Here is a 23,538-nt window from a genome sequence, read left to right on the forward strand (position 1 = left end):
ATATGGAACCATTATGACTATTGGTCTGACCAGTTTAGGCAGATAGAAATGATTTGGCTTAGTAATTGAGATATTTTAAAATCATTGGACATAGTAGCTTAACCCTCTTTTTTTTTCCTTTGGTCTCTAGACCAGGACTACTTGGTTGGTCTAAGTACTAAGATACAATAAAAGTACTGGAATTTGGTTCTTGCCTTGACTCTTCCAGTAACTGATGAGATAATTTTCATCATTTCTCAGCTCCAATTTCCTCATTTGTAAATAAAGTGAAAAGGGGAGGGGTAAGAGCACCAGGTCTTATGGAAGAAATGAGAGAATGAATTTCTGATATGTCATAAAACTAATAGAAGAAAGCCATAGTAGTGAGAGGGAAGCCACTTCATCTTCCCTGGTCTGTTTCCTTCATTTCCAAAATGAGGGGTCTAGACAAGATGATCTCTGACTTATTTTTCAATTCTTAATATTTTATGAGCTTGTGGAGGACTTCTATTGCCTACACATGTTATGAAGCCACATTCTGCTAAAGAGCATATAAAAAATTCTTAATTTATAATGGCCCTTAAAATGTCAACTGACTGTCGATTGATTGACATCAATCTGATGTCAATGCTGATGGCAAGGAAAATGGGAGATTGCTAGAGTATAGTATATAGTATATATATAGAGTATATAGTATATAGAGTATATAGTATAGTAGTATAGAGATATGGTGTATTTTTTTTTGAGGGGGGAAGGCAGGGAAATTGGGATTAAGTGACTTGCCTGAGGTCACACAGCTAGTAAGTGTGTCAAGTGTCTGAGGCCAGCTTTGAACTCAGGTCCGCCTGATTCCAGGCCAGTGCTCTACTCACTGAGCCACCTAGCTGCCCCTATGGTGTAGAGTATTGAGTTAAAATTCATAATAGACACATGCAGAAGCTATAATCAGGAGCATATAACTGAAGAACACAAAAGAGTTACATGGAGCTATAAGAATAGTGTCAGGAAGGCCAACATTCTAAAAAAAAAAATAGGGCTTTTGAAAAGTCCTAGGGATAGCAAAAGGGATTTTTCTAATTATATCTGGGCAAGACTAAGAACAAAGAAGGGAAAGACCTATTTCTTAGGATGGTTAAGATAATAATAACAGATGTCCTAAGAAAAGAATAACTACTCTGCTTCCTTTTTACTTCTGACTTTTCTGTTAAGAACTATCTTTAGAGTTGAAAGGATAAGATAAATATGGTTAAGGATTAATTAAAACTAGGTATAGTAAGGGAATACCTAGCATCTCCAAATTTGTTCAATTCTCTTGGCCTAAGTAGATTAGAGATCATCCTCTAGGGCATAGAAGCAATAGGCAGATAATATAGCGAATGCCAGATAATGATCTTTGTGGAGAAGGGAAAAGGTAGTGAAAGATTGGACAAATATGCTTGAGATTCCCCTCAAAGAAGGTGGTGGTGGTGGTTGTTTAGTCATTTTGGTTGTGTCTGATTTTTGACCTCTTTGGGGGGTTTTCTTGGTATAGATACTGGAGTGGTTTGCCATTTCCTTCTCAAAGAAGGTAGATTTCGCAAGTCCAAAGGGGGCTGCTGCAAATGGTGAGAGAATCTCAAAACAATTTCCTATGAGGATATCTGAAATGTTGTTAGGTATGGAGAAGTCTTGGTGAGCATCTCAAACTCAGCATCTCCTTGACAGAATTCATTGTCTTTCCCCCCAAACCTTAGCTTCTTCTAGACTTCTCTATCATTGTTTGGTGCACTTTTACTCTCTCAGTCACCCAGACTAGCAATGTTCATGTCTGTCTTCATTCATCCTACACATCTGAATCCATTGTCAAATCCAGCTATGTTATCTCCTTGTGATTCTCCACACATCACCCTCCATCTCCTGTCTTCCTGTCTTTTCATGGGCTGTATCCTGTTCCTGGAAAGCACTTTCTCCTTGCCTCTCCCTCTTAGCTTCCCTGGCTACCCTGCTCAAATCCTACCTTTTTTGAGGACCCCTTTTCCATTCCCCTCAACTGCTGGACTTTTCCACTCAGAGATCACCTTTAATATACTCTCTGTGTATTTTGTATTTACGTAAGTAATTTACATGTTGTATCCCTCCATTAGAATGTGAACTGCTTGAGGTTAGGGACAGTTTTTGCACTTTGGTATCTACAGCATTATGCTGCAGTACCTGGCACACAGTAATCATTTAATAAATGCTCATTAACCAATTAACTTATTGACTGACAAGATCCACCATCGTAGAGGTAGGAGGGTGGATTTATTCTGTGACCTACTTGAGGGCAGAATAAAGGGTAAGTTATTTTAAGCTTCAATTGACCTCTCTGGAAGGAAGTACTTGCCAATGCTTAGATGTGTCCAGATATGGGCTGCCTTTGAGGCAGTCTTGTGCTCATTATCAGAGTTGTTCAAGGAGAGGCTTGATAATAACCTGTGGAAGACAATGAGGGATCAATCTGTGAACTGAGTGGCAAGTTGGTCATATGACCTCAAAGGTTTTGTTTCTGAGATTCTGTTATTATGGGTACTTTCTGCCCTACAACTCTGCAGTTCCTTTGCTCTAGTGCAACACAATTGCAAAGGTTCGTGCAGACATTTATAGGGGTTCAGAAAATTGGAAAACAGCTGGCTGTGCAGTAAGAAGGAGGTGGTTGTGGGGGAAAAATGGAAGTAAACTAGGTCAACTGATAGGATAGGTCAGAACAACAACAAAGAAGTGTGATAGAAAGTTAAGGAGAAAGGGATGAGGCTCAGGAGGAGGATGTCTTAGAGGAGAAATGGAGGTGTGCATGTAGCAACATGTCTCCCCTACGTTTATTTTCCTTTACAATTGCATCACACTCTGGAAGCTTCAATCAAACACATTGACTGTGATTTCTTTTCCTGCCTGAAAGTTAAAGACTATACTTTATCTATCTGTGATCTCTATCTATCTATCTATCTATCTATCTATGTACTTTATATACATACATATATGCATACATATGTACATTCATATACATGTATACAGGTATATACGGCATATCTATATGCATTTGATTTTATGTGTTTGGGTATATATGAATTGTGTGTAGCTTTCATGAACCTGAACACCTTGGATATATTTATCATAAGCTCAGAGTCTTAGAGCTAAAGTGGACATTCCAAACCTAGCATTTTACAGATGAGTAAATTGAAGCCCAGGAGAGTTAGGTGGAGTTCACCGAAGGTCACCCAGGTGTAAGGATCAGAGCTGAGATTTGAGTCCCAGAGGTTAACCAGGTCAGTTCCTACCTAATCAGATACTGTCTCCTAAAAAACACTGACAGCTGTTCACCTAGGCTCTGCTTAAGGAACTTTAGTGAAAGGAAACTTAGCACCTTCTGAAGCAGCCCATTCTGCCTGAGGGTAGCTAAAATTGTGAGACAATGTTTCCTTACCTGAAGCCTACCCAGATTATGATTTTAGTCACTTCCACTACTCATTGCTCCCAGGTCTGCCCTCTGGGGCAATGCAGATTAAGTCTAATCCTTCTTCCATACTAGAACCTTTTAATTATTTAAATGAGTGAATGAAAATCATTTATTAAGCTCTTACTACGTGCCAATCCCTGTTCTAAGATTGCTCTAGTTTCCCCCTAACCTTATCAAGTCTTCTCCAGGTTAAACCTGTCCAGTTTTCTAATATGATGTGGTTTTGAGTCTCTCTAGATATCCTACTCATCCTCCTTTAAACATGTCCTGGCTTTTCAGTTTCCTTTCTAAAACTGGGAGCCAAGAACTGAACAATGCTCCAAATCGGCTCTGGCCACAGAAGAGGCCAGTGGGCTAAAACCCACTAAACTAAAAAGCAGGGACTTGCATAAGCTCCCTGCCAGGTCCCTCCAAAAACCTATAAAAATGGCTCTCAACAAATTCTAGAACTGCAGAACCCACAAAATAGCAGAGGGAAGGAGGGCTCCAGCCCAGGACAGCCTGGATGCTCACCGGGTGAGGTCCATCATGCGTGGAACTGGGAGCAGAGGGAAGTGGAGCCCAGCATGGGTGGTGGCAGGACCAACCAGACCATGAGCCAGGCACAAGCCCTAGTACCCTGAATCAGTGAGCTGTGGCAGTTACCAGACTTCTCAACCCATAAACACCAAACACAACAGAGAAGGTCAGTGGGAAAAGCTGAGGGGGACAGAGCGAAAGGAGTTTGCAGTTTGGCCACCACCCCGGGGGCAGCAGAGGTGGTGTAGCTACAGAACCACAGCTGCAGTTGCTGCTGGCCCCAGGCCCACCTGGTGGGAAGAATTAAGTGGTGGATCAGAGCAGGAGTGCAGAGCCTGCTTAATATCTGAGTCAGGTCCAGGTTGGCAGTTCTTGGGGGAGGAGGAGTGGTGGTGTGGCAGAGCTGGCTGTGTAGAAATAGCTCTGAAAACAACAGCACATCCCCTCAAGCTTGGAACAAAGTAGTCTTTATTCTACAAGCAGTCATACCCCAATGAAAAACTCAAGGGTCAAGTACGTTGACTGGGAACATGGCCAGGCAGTGAAAACGGACTCATATTCAGTCTCAGACTTTGGAATCTTTCTTTGGTGACAAAGAAGACCAAAACATACAGCCAGAAGAAGTCAACAAAGTCAGAGAGCTTACATCAAAAGCCTCCAAGAAAAACATGAACTGGTCTCAGGCCATGGAAGAGCTCAAAAAGGATTTGGAAAAGCAAGTTAGAGAAGTAGAGGAAAAATTGGGAAGAGAAATGAGAATGATGAGAAAAAACCATGAAAAACAAGTCAATGACTTGCTAAGGGAGACCCAAAAAATACTGAAAAATACACTGAAGAAAACAACACCTTAAAAACAGACTAACTCAAATGGCAAAAGAGCTCCAAAAAGTCAATGAGGAGAAGAATGCCCTGAAAGGCAGAATTAGCCAAATGGAAAAGGAGGTCCAAAAGACCACTGAAGAAAATACTACCTTAAAAATTAGATTGGAGCAAGTGGAAGCTAGTGGCTTTATGAGAAATCAAGATATTATAAAACAGAACCAAAGGAATGAAAAAGTGGAAGACAATGTGAAATATCTCATTGGAAAAACCACTGACCTGGAAAATAGATCCAGGAGAGATAATTTAAAAACTATTGGACTACCTGAAATCCATGATAAAAAAAGAGCCTCTTTCAAGAAATTATCAAGGAGAACTTCCCTGATATTCTAGAGTCAGAGGGTAAAATAGAAATTGAAAGAATCCACCAATTGCATCCTGAAAAAGACCCCAAAAAGAAAACTTCTAGAAATATTGTTGCCAAATTTCAGAGCTCCCAGATCAAGGAGAAAATGTTGGAAGCAGCCAGAAAGAAACAATTTGAGTATTGTGGAAACACAACTAGGATAACACAAGATCTAGCAGCTTCTACACAAAGGGATCGCAGGGCTTGGAATATGATATTCCAGAGGTCAATGGAGCTAGGATTAAAACCAAGAATCACCTACCCAGCAAAACTGGGTATCATGCTCCAAGGCAAAATATGGATTTTCAATAAAATAGAGGACTTTCAAGCTTTCTCAGTGAAAAGACCAGAGCTGAATAGAAAATTTGACTTTCAAACACAAGAATGAAGAGAAGTATGTAAAGGTAAATAAGAAAGAGAAATCACAAGAGACTTACTAAAGTTGAACTGTTTTGTTTACATTCCTACTTGGAAAGATGATGTGTATGATTCATGAGACCTCAGTATAATGGTAGCTGAAGGGAATATACATATACTTACATACATGCATATGTATGTGTGTGTATATATGTATATATATACATATATATGTATATGTATATACATATATATGTATATATAGACAGAGGGCAGAGGGTGAGTTGAATATGAAGGGATAATATCTACAAAAATAAAATCAAATTAAGGGATGAGAGAGGAATATATTGAGAGAGGGAGAAAGGGAGAGATAGAATGGGGTAAATAATCTCACATAAAAGTGGCAAGAAATAACAGTTCTTTTGGGAGGACAGAGGGGGCGGGTGAGGCAGAATGAATGAATCTTGCTCTCATCAGATTTGACCTGAGGAGCGAATAACATACACATTCAATTGGTTATCTTACCCCACAAGAAAGAAGGAGGAAGGAGATAAAAAAGGGGGGGGATGATAGAAGGGAGGGCAGATAGGGGAGGAGGTAATCTAAAACAAACACTTTAGAAAAGGGACAGGGTCAAAGGAGAAAATTCAGTAAAGGAGGATAGGTTAGGAAGGAGCAAACTATAGTTAGTTTTTCACAACAAGAGTATTGTGGAAGGGTTTTCCATAATGATATGCATGTGGCCTATGTGGAATTGCTTGCCTTCTTAGGGAGGGTAGGTGGGGATGGAAGAGGGGAGAGAATTTGGAACTCAAAGTTTTAAAAACAGATGTTCAAAAACAATAAAAAAAATGTTTTTGCGTGCAACTAGGAAGTAAGATACACAGGCAGTGGGGCGTAGAAATTTATCTTGCCCTACAAGAAAGGAAGGGAAAAGGGAATGGGAGGGGAGTGGGGTGACAGAAGGGAGGGCTGACTGCAGAATGGGGCAACCAGAATATATGCCATCTTGGAGTGGGGGGGGAGGGTAGGAATGGGGAGAAAATTTGTAACTCAAAATCTTGTGAAAATCAGTGCTGAATACTAAACACATTAAATAAATTTAAAAAAAAGAGTCAAGCAAGGAAAAGGTGCTAGAATCATTCAAGATAAAAGCATCTCTAGAGTTGTAAGTTTGTTCTGCTGAGATAAATGGAAGACTTATGCCCTGGCACTTAAGAAATATCAAAATGGACAGCAAAATAGAGCCATATGATGAATATTAAATAAAGCAATTCCCCCCCACCCAAAAAAAGAATTTGGGTTTATGTTGACTTGGTCTTTGGAACCAGGCTAAGGTATGGAGGGAGAAAAGGAGGGAGAATGAGAAAGGGAGAGGAGAGAAAGAGAGAGGGAGAGGATAGGAGGGGAGAGAGAGAGACTAGGAGGAGGAAGGAGAGAGTTAGGGGAGAGGGAGAGGGAGAGAGAGAGAGAGGAGAGGGAGAGAGAGGGAGAGGGGGATAGAGGGAGAGAGGGAAAGAGCGAGAGAGAGAGAGGGAGAGGGAGAGAGATGCTATAATTCAGTGTTAACATATGACTACACTGCACATTCTTTGCACACTGTGGTACACGATATTAAGGAAGAATGGCAGATCTAATTCAGCCTTCAGCCTCTCAGTATAGCAACTAAAGTCAGGGACTTAATTTTACTTTGCTTAGAGGCAGTAGATTTCAGTTCAATTTATTTGAGTAGAAGAATTATCCAGACTTCTTGTTTTTTATAGGAACAGAATGCATAGTTAGGTGTTTTTATGAGAATAAAAAAATTCTCTATGACCTAGTTTGGATCCATAACAAAACAGCTAGATGGCACAGTCAGTAAAGCACTGGGCTTGGATTTAGGAAGACCTGGGTTCAAATCTAGCCTCAGATAGTTCCTAGTTGGGTGGCTCTGGGCAAGTCATTCAATCTCTGTCTCAGTTTTGTCAACTGCAAAATGGAGATCTTAATAACACCTACCTCACAGGGTTGTTGTGAGGATTGTATAATATTTGTAAAGCACTTAGCATAGTGCCTGGCACATAGTAGGTACTGTATAAATACTCATTCCCTTCTCCCTCCTCACCTCCCCTATAAAGAATAGTAGAAAGGTTGAAGGAAACCGTGGTCAATTTCTCGACTAAAATATGGTTCAAGTTTCACATTTCAACTCTGGTAGTTATCAGCTATGTTACCTGCAACAGTCACTTAACCTTTCTGGGTCTCAGTTTCCTCTGCTCTCAAATGACAGTGTGAACTGGATGACCTTGGGTGTTCTTCCCATCTCTCAATCTATGAACTTATGATCATATTTTCCTAATGGTATAGGGAAATAGTTCCTAATCTTTTCTAATATAAGATCTTTTACATGTAAAAAGGGAAAATTCATAAACTCTTACATGATATATGATCAGTATTGAGTGATTGAGAAAATAAATAATGCTAAAATATATACTAGAAACTCATGAGCTCTTCTAAATGGTTTTATATTTTATTAATTATGACAATATCGATATACTTTTGGAAAAATAGCAATGCATACATAAAGGAGGCATATTTATTTTATCTGTGGAAGATATCCTTGCTTATTTATGGATTCACAGTTCCACTAAATAGTTTTCATGATCCCCTAAGGGCCTATATAGGTCACAGGTTGGGAACTACAAGGATGAGTTGTTACTCTTATCAGAATGTAAAGTCTCCAAGGTCAGAGACTGTTTTGTTTTGTGTTTGTTTATCCCACACCTAACACCTTTCTTGGCATAGGATTGGTGCTAAATGAATGCTTGTTGATTGATTGAATAATTAATAGGCTAGGATTATGAAATCTTACTTAAGAGTTATAGAAATATTAGGACAATAGATTCATTTCTGTTTTTTTCTGTTGGTCTCATTTTAGCCAGATGAAGTCCCCTGACTTGGACCCGGATTTGTTTACAGAAAGTTACTGCAAGGTGTGCAGTGCTCAGCTGATCTCTGAATCTCAGCGTGTGGCTCATTATGAGGTCAGTTATTGTTTTTCCTTCACAGCATAAAGATGGAAGAAAGAGTGGTATTTCCCTTGGCTCTGGGGATGTGCTGGAGTCTTTAGAATGCTCCCTTCTGAACTATGAGATAAGCCAGCTTCAAGGATGCATGACGGATGTTCAGTTAGAAACCAAGTGCAAAGGTTATCTGGAAGAACTAGGAAAGGCCTCTTGTCCTGGCTGTATTCTATTCTCTTCTGTTCACTCATGCCTTAAACTTCTTTGCCAGGAGAAAAAAAATAAAACAACTGCAACAGCGTCTTCATCTCTAAAATAAATGGGTTGGACTAGGTAATCTTGAGGTTCCTCCTAGTTCTAAATTCATGATTATGTGATTCTTTTGTACCAGTCATGGCATAGTGTAGTGGGAAGAGTTCTAGACTTAGAGTCTGTGGAATTTGAGTTCCATTCCTGCTTAAGATACTGTTTCACCTGAGCAAGTCATTTACCAGCCCAGTTCTCAAAAAGCTCATATTCTAATGGAGAAGATAAAATACAAATAAATAGGAATGTGTAAGATTACATACAGAGTAGGGGGAAGGTAATCTCAAGAAATTAGCAGCTGTGGAGATTGGGAAAGGCCTCGTGCAGGCAGCACTCGAGTCTTGAAAAAAGACAGGGAAACCAGGAGGCAGAGATGAGGAAGGACACAGAGCATTCCAGGCATAGGAGATAGCCAGTGGAAATACATAGAGATGGGTAAGGTGGAATGGCATTTTTGAGTGACATTTTTGAGTATGCCAATCTAGTTGGGTCATAGATACAATGAGAAAGTTACTATAGGATAGAAAATATAGGAAGGGGCCAGGTTATGAAGGGCTTTAAAAACCAAACAGAGGAGTACATATTTTGTTCTGAACTCCCCAGAGCTCATTTGGAAATGGAGTGACATTATCAGACCTCAACTTTAGAACAATTACCTTAGCAGGTGAATGGAGGATGGATTGGAGTGAGAAGACACTTGAGGCAAGAGACCCAACCATAAAGCTATTGCAAATGTCCAGGATAGAGGTGATGAGGGTGGTGGACATGTAAGTGAAGATATGGGAAATATATGAAAGATGTGATGAGAGTAGAAATAAGATTTAGTAATGATTGGATACGTGCATTGAGTGTGAGGAATGTACGATAACATAGAGTTTGTGAACCTGTTAGACTAGGAGGATGGAACCTTTGACAGTAATAGGATAGCTTAAAAAAGAGGAGGGACTAGGGAGAAATCAAATGAGTTTTGTTTTGGAGAGGGTGAGTTTGAAATTCTTATGGGACATCTAGTTTGAAATGTCCAAGAGGAAGTTGTAGTATATGACCATAATAGCTCAGCAGAGAAATTAGGGCCAGAGATATACATCTGGGAGTTCTCTGCATAAAGGTGAGTGCTGAACTCACGTATGCTGACGAGATGACCAAATTAGGCCATATACAGAAAGACACAGACAGACAGACAGACAGACAGACAGACACAGAGGCAGATGGAGACAGAAACAGAGACACACGAAGACAGAGACAGAGAGACAGACCATGAAAGCACCTTGTGGATGTGACATGCATGAGGAACCAGAGAAGGCACATAAGAAGGCACAGTCAGACAGATAGGAGGAGGACCGAGATTGAGTAATCAGCCTTTAAAATTTTTTTTTCTTCTCCTTCTTTCTCTTCTTTCTTTGGATACTTCCAATAGCTTCTGTTTACAACCTATGTGATTATGGGCAATCACTCAACTTCTAGAGGCAGTAGATAGACTGCTGGGGCACTTGGTTGCCAAGTAACCAAAAAGAAAAGTCTTCTGCCATCTTTTTCCCCCTCATGAATGTTCATCTTACAAGAAATTTGTGAAATCATTTGAAGAGTAATTTTTTTTTCAGTAAGTAGTTAGGAAGACCTGAGCTCTCAAATTCAGTTTCAGAAACCTCCCAACTGTGTTAAAGTTATTTAACCTCTGCTTGCTTGAATTTTCTCAACTGTAAAATGGGGATAATAATAAAGCACCTACGTTCCAGAGTTGCTATGAGGATCAAATGAGATAATATTTGTAAAGCACTTAGCACACTGTCTGGGATATAGTAAGCCCTTAATAAATCCCTCTTTCCCTTTCTTTGGGACTCAACTTCTCCACATGGAGGGGGTTAGAATAAATGATCTTTTAGGTCCCTTCCCATTTTAAAATCCAATATAAAGTTCTATGATCCCATAGAATCTCAGTTAGACAGATGTAGGGGGGCAATTTGGTATGGTGGAAAGAATACTTGTGCCATTCAAAGGACTTGAGTTCAAATCCTCTCTCTATACTTATTAACTGCATATTTTGGGGCAAGCCACTTAATCTCTCTGGATCTCAGTTTCCTCATCAGTAAAGTGAATAAGTTGGACTACTTGGTTTCTGAACTTTCTGAACTTTATAATTAAATGAAATCAGAGTTGGCTATGTACAAGGGATGGTGGGAAAAAGTGTGAGGGTATTTCATGGCTTAGGAAGGGTGATATGAAAAAAAAAGATAGATGCCATAGGTAGTGGGTGGGAGAAAGGGAGAGAACAGGGAGAGAAGAGGGCTCCTATGACAGAGATATGACTTGCTTTGCATTTTGATGAAGGTTGGTCCAGACCGAATCCCTTTTGTTTTCCAAAGAATCCCTATCAGTGGAAACATGAGATCCCAAGTGTAACAGCTCGGGAGTTATTTTTGATTGGCAAATGAGCCAGCAACTTTCCTGTTGTCTGTTAAGTCTGACAAATGCCTGATGTGACAATCTTTGCCATGGCTTACCAGAGTCAATATTTTTGATGAAGGCAAAAAAAAATTACTCTCCAAATGAGGATTCCACAAATTTCTTGCAAGACAAACATTTGTGAGGGAAGAAAAAAAAGATGGCAGAAGACTTTTTTTTTGGTATTGTTACTTGGCAACCAAGTGTTAGAGAAAGGAAACAAAAACAAAAAAAGCAGGCTCTAAAAGAAGAACAGCAGGGTTTAAATAAAGACGTGTGTTATTGTGGGGTGTATTGTGCTATCTCGCTTATGCCACATTTAAACGGTGTCCTTGTGACCCTGCCCACTGTTTCTTTTGTTGTTGCCATGTGAACTTGCCAACTCAGGTCTGTGATTTGATGACAACTAAGGGAAAAAGTGTTTGAAAAAAATCCAATTAGTTAGACGTGCAATTACAGAATTGCAGAATCTCAGATTTTGAAGGATCTGAGAAGTTACCTAGTCAATCCATATATAAGCAGCAACATCCTTGGTGTGTGATTCTCCAGAATGTAGTTGAGAACCTCCAGGAAAGGGTAACACATTATATTCTAAGAAAGCCCACTCCAATTTTGGACAGCTCCTATTGTGAGGTAGCTTTTGCTTCTATTCTTTCTGTAAATACCACCCATTGTTTCTGGTTAAGCCCTGGGGAGCCGGGAAGGTTGAGACCAATCCATGTTTTTACATGAGAGTCCTGCACATACTTAAAGGCAGCTACCAAGTATCCCCTATGCCTTCTCTTCTTCAGGCTAAGAATCCTTTAGTTCCTTCAAGTGATCTTCCCAACACACAGTTCCCAGTCTCTTATTAAACTGATCACCTTGGACTTCAGTCAATGTGAACTGGAGAGCAGGGACCATTTTCTTTTGTTTGGTTTGGTTTAGTTTTGACTGGTTTGATTTTAAATCTCTAACTCCCAGTGGGATGTCCCCATCCCTTGCTCTTTCTCACCCTATATACTCGACAGGTGCCAAATGTGATCATTTCTATCTCTGCAATATCTCTTGCATATGCCCTTCCACTTCACTTATACAGCTACTCTTGTTGTTCAGATCCTCCTTACTTCTCACCTGGACTATTGTGGTAGCGTTCTGTCCTTCACACAGCTGCCGAAGTTATTTTCCTAAAGTGCAAGTTTGATCATATCCCCTCCATCAACAAACTTCAGTGGCTCCTCATTACCTTTATAATTAAATGTAAACCCATCTATTTGGTTTACAACCTAATTAGCCTTCTTAGACTTTACTGCCCACCTCAAACTCTGTATTCCAGTCACCTGGGCCTATTTGTTGTTTTGCACACACAATGCTCCATCTCCTATCTCTTTGTCTTTGTATTGTCTATCTCCCAGCCCTGAAATACATGCTCCTCATCTCCACCTCCTAGAATTCCCCTTTTTTTCTCAGAACTCAGCTCAAGTGCCCACCTTCTTCATGAATCCTTTCCAACCTCCCCCTTCAACCAGCTCCCAGGGAACCTTTTACCCAGACTGCCTTGCATTCGTGTAGTCCACATAGACTTGTACATATTTGTGTTGTCTCTCCCATTACAATGTGAGCTCCTTGAGGAGAGATGTTTTTTCCCTCCCTAGGATCCTTAACTTCATACATAGCACTTAGTAAAGGCTTGCTTACTGATTGATACATTAGGTTCTTAATAAATATCTGTTGGATTGGATTGTCCTCAATCTCCAGTTGATGCAGTCATTGTATTGCACCCTTACTGAGGAGGAGAGGATTGTGTGCGAAATGTATTAGTGTTTATTGAATGTATCAGAGCACAGAAGAGGTAAGGAAAATAGAAACAATGACAAACGTTATATCATTAGAAGCATGTAAGCTCTGCAATCAACACTGCTGCAGATCATCCAGACATTACACAACTCCCCATTAAACACGGATGAGAACAGCTGAATGATATTCCACGGAGGAGCTCTAGGCAGAGCTTAAATACCTCTGTCACTGAGACAGTGCAACGTTCTGTCTCACCTCAAAACTCAACCAGACCAAACAAACCACTCTTTTCCCCCATGGAGCTGTGAACATAAACTGTGTCTACATGACGTCCAAACAACCACTCTATTCATTGGGGGGGAAATCAGTCAGCCTGGCTCTTTAGCACTTGGCACTGTATGGCTCCAGAAACCGGTTTGCTACTTAACTTTTCAATTTTTCATTTTGGCGTTATAGAGGCAGGGTGTCCTAGTGTAGTGGGTATCATGACAGGCTTGGGGCGAGAAAGACCTCGGTTCCGTTTTTCTTCTTTATTAGCTATGTGATCTGGGGCAAGTCTTATAACCTTTATGGTCCCCAGGTAACTTCTTAAGACATTTTTTTTTTTACCAAGTGAAAAATAGGTTCTTGATCTGTATTGGTGGAGCCAATTCCCATACTGGAAGTTTTCCAAGTGCAAAAATCAAGGATATTTTGCGTATTTACTTGTTTTGACATTATATAGACATAAGCATAGAATTGGAAAGCCTCTGTAGAAAGAATAAATCTTTTTTCCTTTTTTAAAAATACATTTTTACTCATCTTTTGTTTTTATTTCACCTGCGATTCCCAATGTATTCCTCTCCACACCCCTTCCAAAGAGACAACCCAAATAGCTAAACATAAAAGAGGGAGAAAACAGTTCAGCAACACAAACCAACCTATCAAAACATTTTAATATTAGATGCAATCAATATTTACTAAATGCCTACTATGTACCAGGCACTGTGCTAAGCTCTGGGGAAACAGAAAGAGGAAAAACAGTCTTGCCCTCAAGGAGCAATGAAGGAGATGTAATATTTCATAGTTTTGTACCCCTTCTGAAAAGAAGTGGAGGACAAATGCTTTGTCTTCTCTAGGGCCAAGCTTGATCATGACAATTTCCCAACATTCAATTTCAATTGTTTGGTTATAATTCTTGGCGTTCACATTATTGCATTCGTTGTGTGTTGCTCTTCTGATTATGTTTATTTCACCTTGAGCTGAGTCACATCAGTCTTCCCTTGCTTCTTTATTAATATTTATTATTTCTTACAATATGGCAATATTTCCTTACATTTACATACTATAATTTATGGTCCTTAATTGATGGGCATCAACTTTGTTTCCAGTTCTTTGCTGCCACCTGAAATACTGCTATAAATATTTTGATGTACTCTAGGTCCTGATTAGTGCAAATAATGAATCCCATGAAATGATTCCTGATAAAGAATTGGTGAAGACTGAAGTTGTCTAGAATGGTTTCTCAGTGGATATAAAACTTTGTGGGAGTTTAAAAAATAGGTAGCATTTGGAAAACCAAGAATCAGAGGGCAGAGTATTCCAGAAAGGGTAATAAAACAATAAATATTTATTAATTGTCTACTAAATGTCAGGCACTCTGCTAAGTATTGAGGATACAAAAAGAGGCAAAAGACAGTTCCTGAAGTCAAGGAGTTTGCAGCGTAATGGAGGAGCTTCCAATCTAATAACAAAGACATAGAAGTTAGAATAAGCAGGATGGGATTATAATGGGTAAGAATGAGCTGGTTAGCATTTAAAGGATTTGTATTCTAGTTGTAGCCCTATGAATGACTATTTGGGAAAGTCCCATCTCCTTGAGGGTCATCAGTTTCTTCATCTATAAAATGAAAGTGTTGTACTATATAACTTTTATATCCATCCAGCTCTAACACCCTCTGGGTCCAAGTAAGTAATTTCCCAGAGTGTCCAAATGCTACCTATCTTTCAAGACTCAGCCTAATTTTCCTATCCGTTCCACTTCTCTGGTTATATCGACTCACAATGAAATCTTTGTCCTAGAAGAACAGGTCATAGATTTGTGGACTGTTGGAGTCAGAAGAGACTTAATATCATCGACTCCAGCCTCCTTATTTGCATATGAGGAAATTGAGGCCTAGAGAGAGATCAATTTGTCCAAGGTGATGAAGCTGGTCAGAAAGCCTTAGTTCTAGTCCAGATCTGACACTGATTCATAACCTAGTACTCTTCTATCTATAGCATGCTGTCCATACTACTTTTTTAAAGGTCATCACATGATCATAATTCAGTTAGTCAGTCAAAAAACATTTATTAAGCACTTATTATATGGAGGCAGCTAGGTGGCTCAGTGGATAGAGTACCAGGCCTGGAGTCAGGAGGACCTGGGTTCAAATTTGGCTTCAGACCCTTACTATCTGTGTGATCCTGGGCAAGTCACTTAACCCCTGTTTACCTGAATCCACTAGAGAAAGAAATGGCAAGCCATTTCAGTATCTTTGCCAAGAAAATACCATGGACAGTATAGTCCATGAGGTCATGAAGAGTCAGGCATGACTGACTGACTGAACAACAACAACATTTGAGACACTATGCCAGGTGCTAGATATACAAAGAAAGACAACCCCCCCACACAAAAAAAGCTAAAAAAAGAAAACAAGAACAAAAATGGTCCCTGCCCTCAAAAAGAATACACTCTGCTGGGGGAGACAAGATGAAAATAAACTAGGTATATGCAAAATGTTTACTGAGTAGATGGAAGGCAATCTGAAAATGGAAAGCACTGGCATCTGGTGGGGACTGGGAAAGGTCTTTTGTAGAAGGTGAGATTTGAGCTGAATCTTGAAGGAAGACATGGAAATTAAGAGTAGTGGTGAGGGAGCAGGGTATTCCAAGCAGAGATGATAGCCATTATAAAGGCATGGAAATGAGAGATGGATTGACATTTTCTAGGTACTGAAATTAGTGTACCTGGTATACCTGGATCATAAGAGTAGATGGAGGGGAGTAAGGTAAGGTGAAAGAAAACAGAAGAAGTAGGAAAAAGGGGCTAGGTTAGGAAGAGCTTTAAACGGTAAACAGAGGTGTATGTGTTTGATTCTCAAATAGGAGATAGATATAGTAAGACCTGTAATTGTGAAAATTCACCTTTGTGTTGGAGTAGAGGATAAACTGGAGTGGAGAGAGAGACCTGTGACAGAGAGACCAACTAGAAGCCAATTGCAGTAGTCCAAGAAATATGACAAAGACTTGAGCTACCCTGGTTGTGACTGTATGAGTGGAAAGAAGACTCACATTAATATAACATGTTAAGGTTTGCCCAATAATTTTTTCAACAACCTTGCCAGGAAGTATAAGTATCATTAGCACTATTTTATGGAAGATGAAACTGAGGTTCAGAGATGTTAGGTGATTTGCCCATGGTCACACAGTTCATGTAGTCTCAAGCTTGGATTTGAACTCACGTCACTTGACCCCAAGTTCATTTCCTTTTATTTTTCTTCCTTCCCTTCCCTTCCCTTCCCTTCCCTTCCCTTCCCTTCCCTTCCCTTCCCTTCCCTTCCCTTCCCTTCCCTTCCCTTCCCTTCCCTTCCCTTCCCTTGCCTTCCCTTGCCTTCCCTTGCCTTTCCTTCCCTTCCCTTCCCTTCCCTTCCCTTCCCTTCCCTTGCCTTCCCTTCCCTTCCCTTCCCTTCCCTTCCCTTCCCTTCCCTTCCCTTCCCTTCCCTTCCCTTCCCTTGCCTTCTCTTGCCTTCCCTTCCCTTCCCTTCCCTTGCCTTCCCTTCCCTTCCCTTCCCTTCCCTTCCCTTCCCTTCCCTTCCCTTCCCTTTCTTTTCCTTCCCTTCCCTTCCCTTCTTTTGCCTTTCCTTTGTTTTATTGATGCTTTAGTTTTTTACACCACTGTTACTTCCCAATAACTACCATGCCTTCCCTATGAACTCTTCATAGGAACAAAGAAAGACAATTAAGCAAAACAAACCACCACAGCAATGACATCTGACAGCTTGTGGAGCATTGCACACTTGTGGTTGACAATCTCTCTATAGAGAGAAGGCAAATGTGTTTTTCACGGATTCTTGTTCAGTCATTGCATTTAATCTGAGTTTGAATGTCTTTTAGTGTTACTTCCATTTAAATTATTGTGGTCATTGGGTATATTGTTTTCTTCTTTCTGCTTTTTTTGCTCTGTATCACTTCATATAAGTCTTTCCACATTTCTTATAATTTCTCATATTCATTGTCTTATGGCATAATGATATTCTCCTAGATTGCATTGAGTTTTCTGCCCTTGTATTTAACATATACGTATGTATACATACATACACACATCTGTGTATGTATGTATACACACATATAATTATTTCCCTTCCCCCTACTAAACTCAGGAATATGATTTTATGTGTCTTTATATCTCCCCATAGTCTCTAGCATAGTGATAGACTTACAGTAGGGCACTGAATAAATGGATTTTTGTTTTGTTGATTTTTAGATATTGTTCCTATATAGGAGGGTAGATGGCACTGAAGGGTGGTGTTATATTGTAAATATACATTTGAGTTCAGGGATAACAGACAGGAAAGTACCTTAAAAGGGGAGGTGACATTTTTGCAGTAATAGATAAGGGAAGTTCTTAGCAATGTCGGGAAACTGTCCAGATGTCTAAGAAGTTCTTATGGCAAAAGAACTTAGAGAATGAAATTTTGAAGTAGCAACATTACCCATGAGTCTGGCTTCACTGGCCACAGTTTGAGAATAGGAAAAAATGCATCAGCCTAACTCAGTACCCGAGACTGTGAAAACTATCATCATACCTCCGTCCATTTAGTGATAGGCACATTGGTCCAGGGAGTCTTCTGAAAACCTAATTTTCTTGCTTCAGCTATTTTGACTGGCCTAGAAAGGAATACTGACCTTCTGTAGCTTTTGCTTAATATAAAGGAACAATTGACAGCAGCTCTATTCTGCTTTTATTGGGCTGTAAGGAGAACCCAATCTCAGCTTTCAATAGGCAGACACTGAAATGTGAAAAATAGGTCCCCAAACCTTTGATGGCTGACATTTGGTTATTTTCTTGCTCTCATGAGTTATCTTTCCTTTGTCTGTATTTCCCCCAAGAGATTGCCCCCTCCTTTCTTTTCAATCTCCCCTTTCCTCGCTTTCTTTCCTTTCCTACCCCCAATTTCCTGAGAGAAAGTACAAGCTGAGAGATTCTTTATAAATGGATTCGAGTTGTGGATGTTGTATTGGGTTGTGTTTCTGTGTCCCTGCAAGCCACAGCTTAATGCATGTAGCCAAATGTCTCTCCTCCAGGATCACTGTAGATTGATGGGTACCACAGGTTGATCAGTATAAAAAAGTACATAGATCTTGAGTTATGATAGTTGTACGGGCTCGCTGTGTGAATAAAGAGGGGGTGTTTAATATGCCAGTGTGCCTAATTTCTGCAGGTAGGGTCAAAAGGACACTGGTTGAGAATTAGGGTTCAGGTGACTCTGAGGGTCTAGACCACAAAATGATTCATTTGTAAGATCATAGCTCTTAGCCAGGGGTTCTTAATCTGGGGTCTGTAAACCTCAAAAGGATACATGGCTAGATTTTAAGGGTTCCATGAACTTGAATGGGAAAAAATTAAATCTTCATTTTCACTAACTTCTGAGATATAGTATTTTCTCCTGTTATTTAAAAATATTATTATTCTAGAGTTTCAGATTGCCAAAAAGATCCATGACTCAAAAAGGTTAATCTAGATCTAGATCTAGAGTTTATAGGAATCTTAAAAGTCACCTAGTCCACCTTCCTCATTTTACAGATGAGGAAACTAAGGCCTTAGAATGTGAACTGACTTGTTTGAGGCCACATATAGAATTGCATCAGAGGCAGGGTTTGAACCCAGTTTATCTGGTTCCAGGGACAGTGCTCTTTTCATTGTGCCAGTTTGGCTCTGTAGAAAAAAGGAAGGAAACGAATATTTTTAAAGCTCCTACTATGTGCCAGGCACTATGACAAGTGCTTTACAGATATTATCTCCTTAAAGCCTCACAACAACCCTGGGAGGTAGATGCTATTATTATTTCCATTTTACAGATGGAGAAACTGAGGCAAACAGAGGTTAAATGACTTCTTCAGGGCCACACAGCTAGAAAGCGTCTGAAGCCAGATTTGAACTATAGTCTTTCTGATTCCAGGACCAGTGCTCTATCCACTGTGCCACCCACCTGTCTCACAGAACTCACCCTGGATCTGGGAGGGGAAAAGAGTGGGGAGACTAGAGAATTAAGAGTATGTCCTGAAAGCAAACAGGTAGGTAGAATACCAAATGTTGAGGATAAATCGTCCCCTGATGGGTTCCATGGACATTGGCACCATTTGGCTCCCTCAGGATATTAAAAGGCTGATCCCTGCCTAGAACCGGGATAAACTGGAAGTGTAATAATCTCTGCTTATTAAGCATTGAGTTGCCATTTCCCCTCCTCTCTCCATTGTTACTTTTATACTTGCTTACATCAATACATCTTGTTTTCCCCACTTGCTCTCCTTCAAGACAGAGATTGTTTTTGTTAAGTTTCTATATGCCCAGCTGCTGGCGTAGTTCCTGGGATGTAGTAGGCACTTCATAAGTGCTTGTCAGATAAAGCTGTGGCCCAGGGTACAAAGCTTTCTCTCAGTTCTTCATTTTTGGGGCTGATTTGAAAACATGCACATGTATACCGTACATTCCTAACATCCAAGTATTCCATCTGGACATATTGTGTTTTGTTCCCATATCTATGTACAGAAATAAATTGTATGGGGTGACTTCTCCATCATCAGCCTAGTTAGAAGCCATCAATGACTCTTTTAAACATTCTTTTTTCCTATTAGATAGACCTTAAACGTGACTTTCCATTTACCATCTCTAGGTCTTTGCACAGGTTATTCCCCAAGGCCTGGGATGCAGGTGCCTCTTAGAAACCCTGACTTCCTTGTTTTTTTCAAATCAAAGGAAAATACTTTGTTTTATTTTTTTTTGCTTTCATATTTTATTATTTAATATTTTAGTTTCCAACATTGATTTCCACAAGATTTTGAGTTACAAATTTTTCCCAATTTCTACCCTCCCCCCCACTCCAAGATGGCATATATTCTGATTGCCCTGTTCCCCAGTGAGTCCTCCCTTCTGTCACTCCCCACCATCATCCCCTTCCCTGTTACTTTCTTGTAGGGCAGGATAGATTTCTATGCCCCATTGCCTGTATATCTTATTTCCGAGTTGCATGCAAAGCAACTTTTTTTTGAGCATCTGCTTTTAAAACTTCGAGTTCCAAATTCTCTCCCCTCTTCCCTCCTCACCCACCCTTCCTAAGAAGGCAAGCAATTCAACATAGGCCACACATGCATCATTATGCAAAACACTTCACAATAATCATATTGTGAAAGACTAACTATATTTCCCTCTATCCTATATGTCCCCCTTTATTCAGTTTTCTTCCTTGACCCTGTCCCTTTTCAAAAGTGTTTGCTTGTGATTACCTTCTCTCCCTATCTGCCCTCCCTTCTATCATTCCCCCTTTTTATCCCCTTCCCCCTACTTTCCTGTGGGGTAAGATACCCAATTGAGTGTGTTTGTTATTCCCTCCTCAAGTCAAATCTGATGAGAGCAAGATTCACTTATTCCCCCTCCCCTGTCCCCTCTTCCCTTCCAGCAGAACTGCTTTTTCTTGCCACTTTTATGCGAGATTATTTACCCCATTCTATCTCTCCCTTTCTCCCTCTCTCAATATATTCCTCTCTCATCCCTTAATTTGATTTTTTAAAAATATCATCCCTTCATATTTAACTCACCCTGTGCCCTCTGTCTATATCTATCTATCTATCTATCTATCTACACACGCATATGTATGTATACATATATACATACATCATTCCTTCATATTTAACTCACCCTGTGCCCTCTGTCTATATCTATCTATCTATCTATGTACACACGCATATGTGTGTATATATATATATATACATATGTGTATATATATATATACACATATGTATATATATATATATATATATATATATACACAGACATATATACATATATTCCCAGTATTAGGGTAGTTGAAGGGAATATATGTATATGTATATACCCTAATACTGGGAAAGGTCTCAGAATTACACACATCATCTTTCCATGTAGGAATGTAAACAAAACAGTTCAATTTTACTAAGTCCCTTATGATTTCTTGTTTTTGTTTACATTTACTCATGCTTCTCTTGATTCTTGTATTTGAAAGTCAAATTTTCTTTTTTTTACAGTATCTACATTTTTCATTTAATATTTTAGTTTTCAGCATTGATTTCCAGAAGATTTCAAATTGCAAATTTTCTCCCCATTTCTACCTCCCCCCCACTCCAAGATGACATATATTCTGATTGCCCCTTCTCCAGTCACCCCTCCCTTCTGTCACCCCACTCCCCCCATCCCCTTTTCCCTTACTTTCTTGTAGGGTAAGATAGATCTCTATGCCCCATTGCCTGTATATCTTATTTCCCAGTTGCATGCAAAAACACCTGGTTTTTTTGAACATCTACTTTTAAAACTTTGAGTTCCAAATTCTCTCCCCTCTTCCCTCCTCACCCACCCTTCCTAAGTAGGCTAGCAATTCAACATAGGCTACACATATATCATTATGTAAAACCCTCCCACAAAACTCATGTTGTAAAAGACTAACTATATTTTGCTCCCTCCTATCCTGTCCCCCTTTATTCAATTTTCTCCCTTGACCCTGTCCCTTTTCTAAAGTGTTTGTTTTTGATTACTTCCTCCCCCTATCTGCCCTCCTTTCTATCATCCCCCCTTTTTTATCCCCTTCCTCCTTCTTTCCTGTGGGGTAAGATACCCAATTGAGTTTGTATGTTATTCTCTCCTCAAGTCAAATCACCTGCCCCCTCTTCCCTTCCAACAGAACTGCTTTTTCTTGCCACTTTTATGTGAGATTATTTACCCCATTCTATCTCTCCCTGTCTCCCTCTCTCAATATATTCCTCTCTCATCCCTTTATTTGATTTTTTTAGATATCATCCCTTCATATTTAATTCACCCTGTGCCCTCTTTCTATGTCTATCTATCTATCTATCTATCTATCTATCTATCTATGTACACACACACACACACACACATATATATGTATGTGTATATATATAAATATATATATATAAATATATCTAAAAATAAATATATATAAAAATATATATAAATATATATAAAATATATATATAAATATATATATATATATATATATATATATATATATATATATATATATATATATATATATATATATATATATATATATATGTTCCCTTCAACTACCCTAATACTGAGAAAGGTCTCATGAATTACACACATCATCTTTCCATGTAGGAATGTAAACAAAACACTTCAACTTTAGTAAGTCCCTTATGATTTCTCTTTCTTGTTTACCTTTTCATGCTTCCCTTGATTCTTGTGTTTGAAAGTCAAATTTTCTATAGTCTGAGTCCTTTTTCACTGCCTATTCATGTTCCCAGCCAACTACTTGACCCTTGAGCTTTTTGTCAGAGTATGAGTTCTTGTAGAGTAGAGAGTACTTTGTCCCAAGCCGTAGGGGCTGTGCTGCTGTTTTCAGAGCTACTTCTACTCCACGGTCACAGCAAGCTCTGCCACAGCAGCATTCCTCCTCCCCCAAGAACCATCAAGCAGGATGGCGATCCAGATTCAAGCAGGGCAAAGCAAGAGAACCTGCCTCTGCACCAGCAAAACACGCCTTGCACTCTTGTTCTGATCTGCCACTTGATTCCTCCCACCGTGTGAGCCAGGGACTCCAGAAGCAGCTCCCACTGCAGCTCTGGAAGCAGCCGCAGGAGCTTTCTGCTGCTGCTGCTGCCACCACTGCACTATCTCCACTGCCCCCAGGGCTGGGACCACACCGCTGTCCCCCAGACCCAGCAGTTTTCCCACTAAACTGTTCCTTGGTCTTTGGAGTTGTGGGTTGAGAAGTTTGGTAACTGCCACAGCTCAATGACTCATGGCCCCCAGGCCTGCTCTGCCCAACTCCCAGTCTGGTTATTCCTGGTGTGGCCCAGACTGGGCTGCACTCTGCTCCCATCACTGACCCTTCCCAGTGACCATCCAGGCCTGTCCTGGGCTGGACACCTGATTCCCTCTGTTATTTCATGGGTTCCACAGCTCTAGAATTTGTTCAGAGCCATGTTTTATAGGTGTTTAGAGGGATTTGGGGGAGAGCTTAAGCAAGTCCCTGCTTTCCAGCCACCATCTTGGCTCCGCCCCCATACCCTTACTTCCTTCAAGGCCTCCAGGTAATATAGAAGCCTTTCCTGAGCTCTCACAGTTGGAAACGTCCTCTCTCTCCTTCAATTACCTTGTGTTGTTTAAACTGTGCATACATTTTATCTTCTCTCCCAGTGTACGTGGG

The 23,538-nt window shown here is 40.0% G+C and overlaps 1 protein-coding gene across 1 annotated transcript in view; it reads left to right on the forward strand.

Moving 5' to 3' along the window:
- The first annotated feature begins 8,469 nt into the window (after window positions 1–8,469).
- The window catches only part of ZMAT4 (zinc finger matrin-type 4), a 338,331-nt gene continuing 323,262 nt past the window's right edge, over window positions 8,470–23,538 (forward strand). The window contains exon 1 of the mRNA XM_036749995.1: window positions 8,470–8,575. Coding sequence (XP_036605890.1) covers window positions 8,474–8,575 — 102 coding nt within the window. The 5' untranslated portion in view covers window positions 8,470–8,473. The remainder of the gene's footprint in view (window positions 8,576–23,538) is intronic.

This window comes from Trichosurus vulpecula, chromosome 3 (genome assembly GCF_011100635.1).
Source record: "Trichosurus vulpecula isolate mTriVul1 chromosome 3, mTriVul1.pri, whole genome shotgun sequence".
Classification (NCBI taxonomy): Eukaryota; Metazoa; Chordata; class Mammalia; order Diprotodontia; family Phalangeridae; genus Trichosurus; species Trichosurus vulpecula.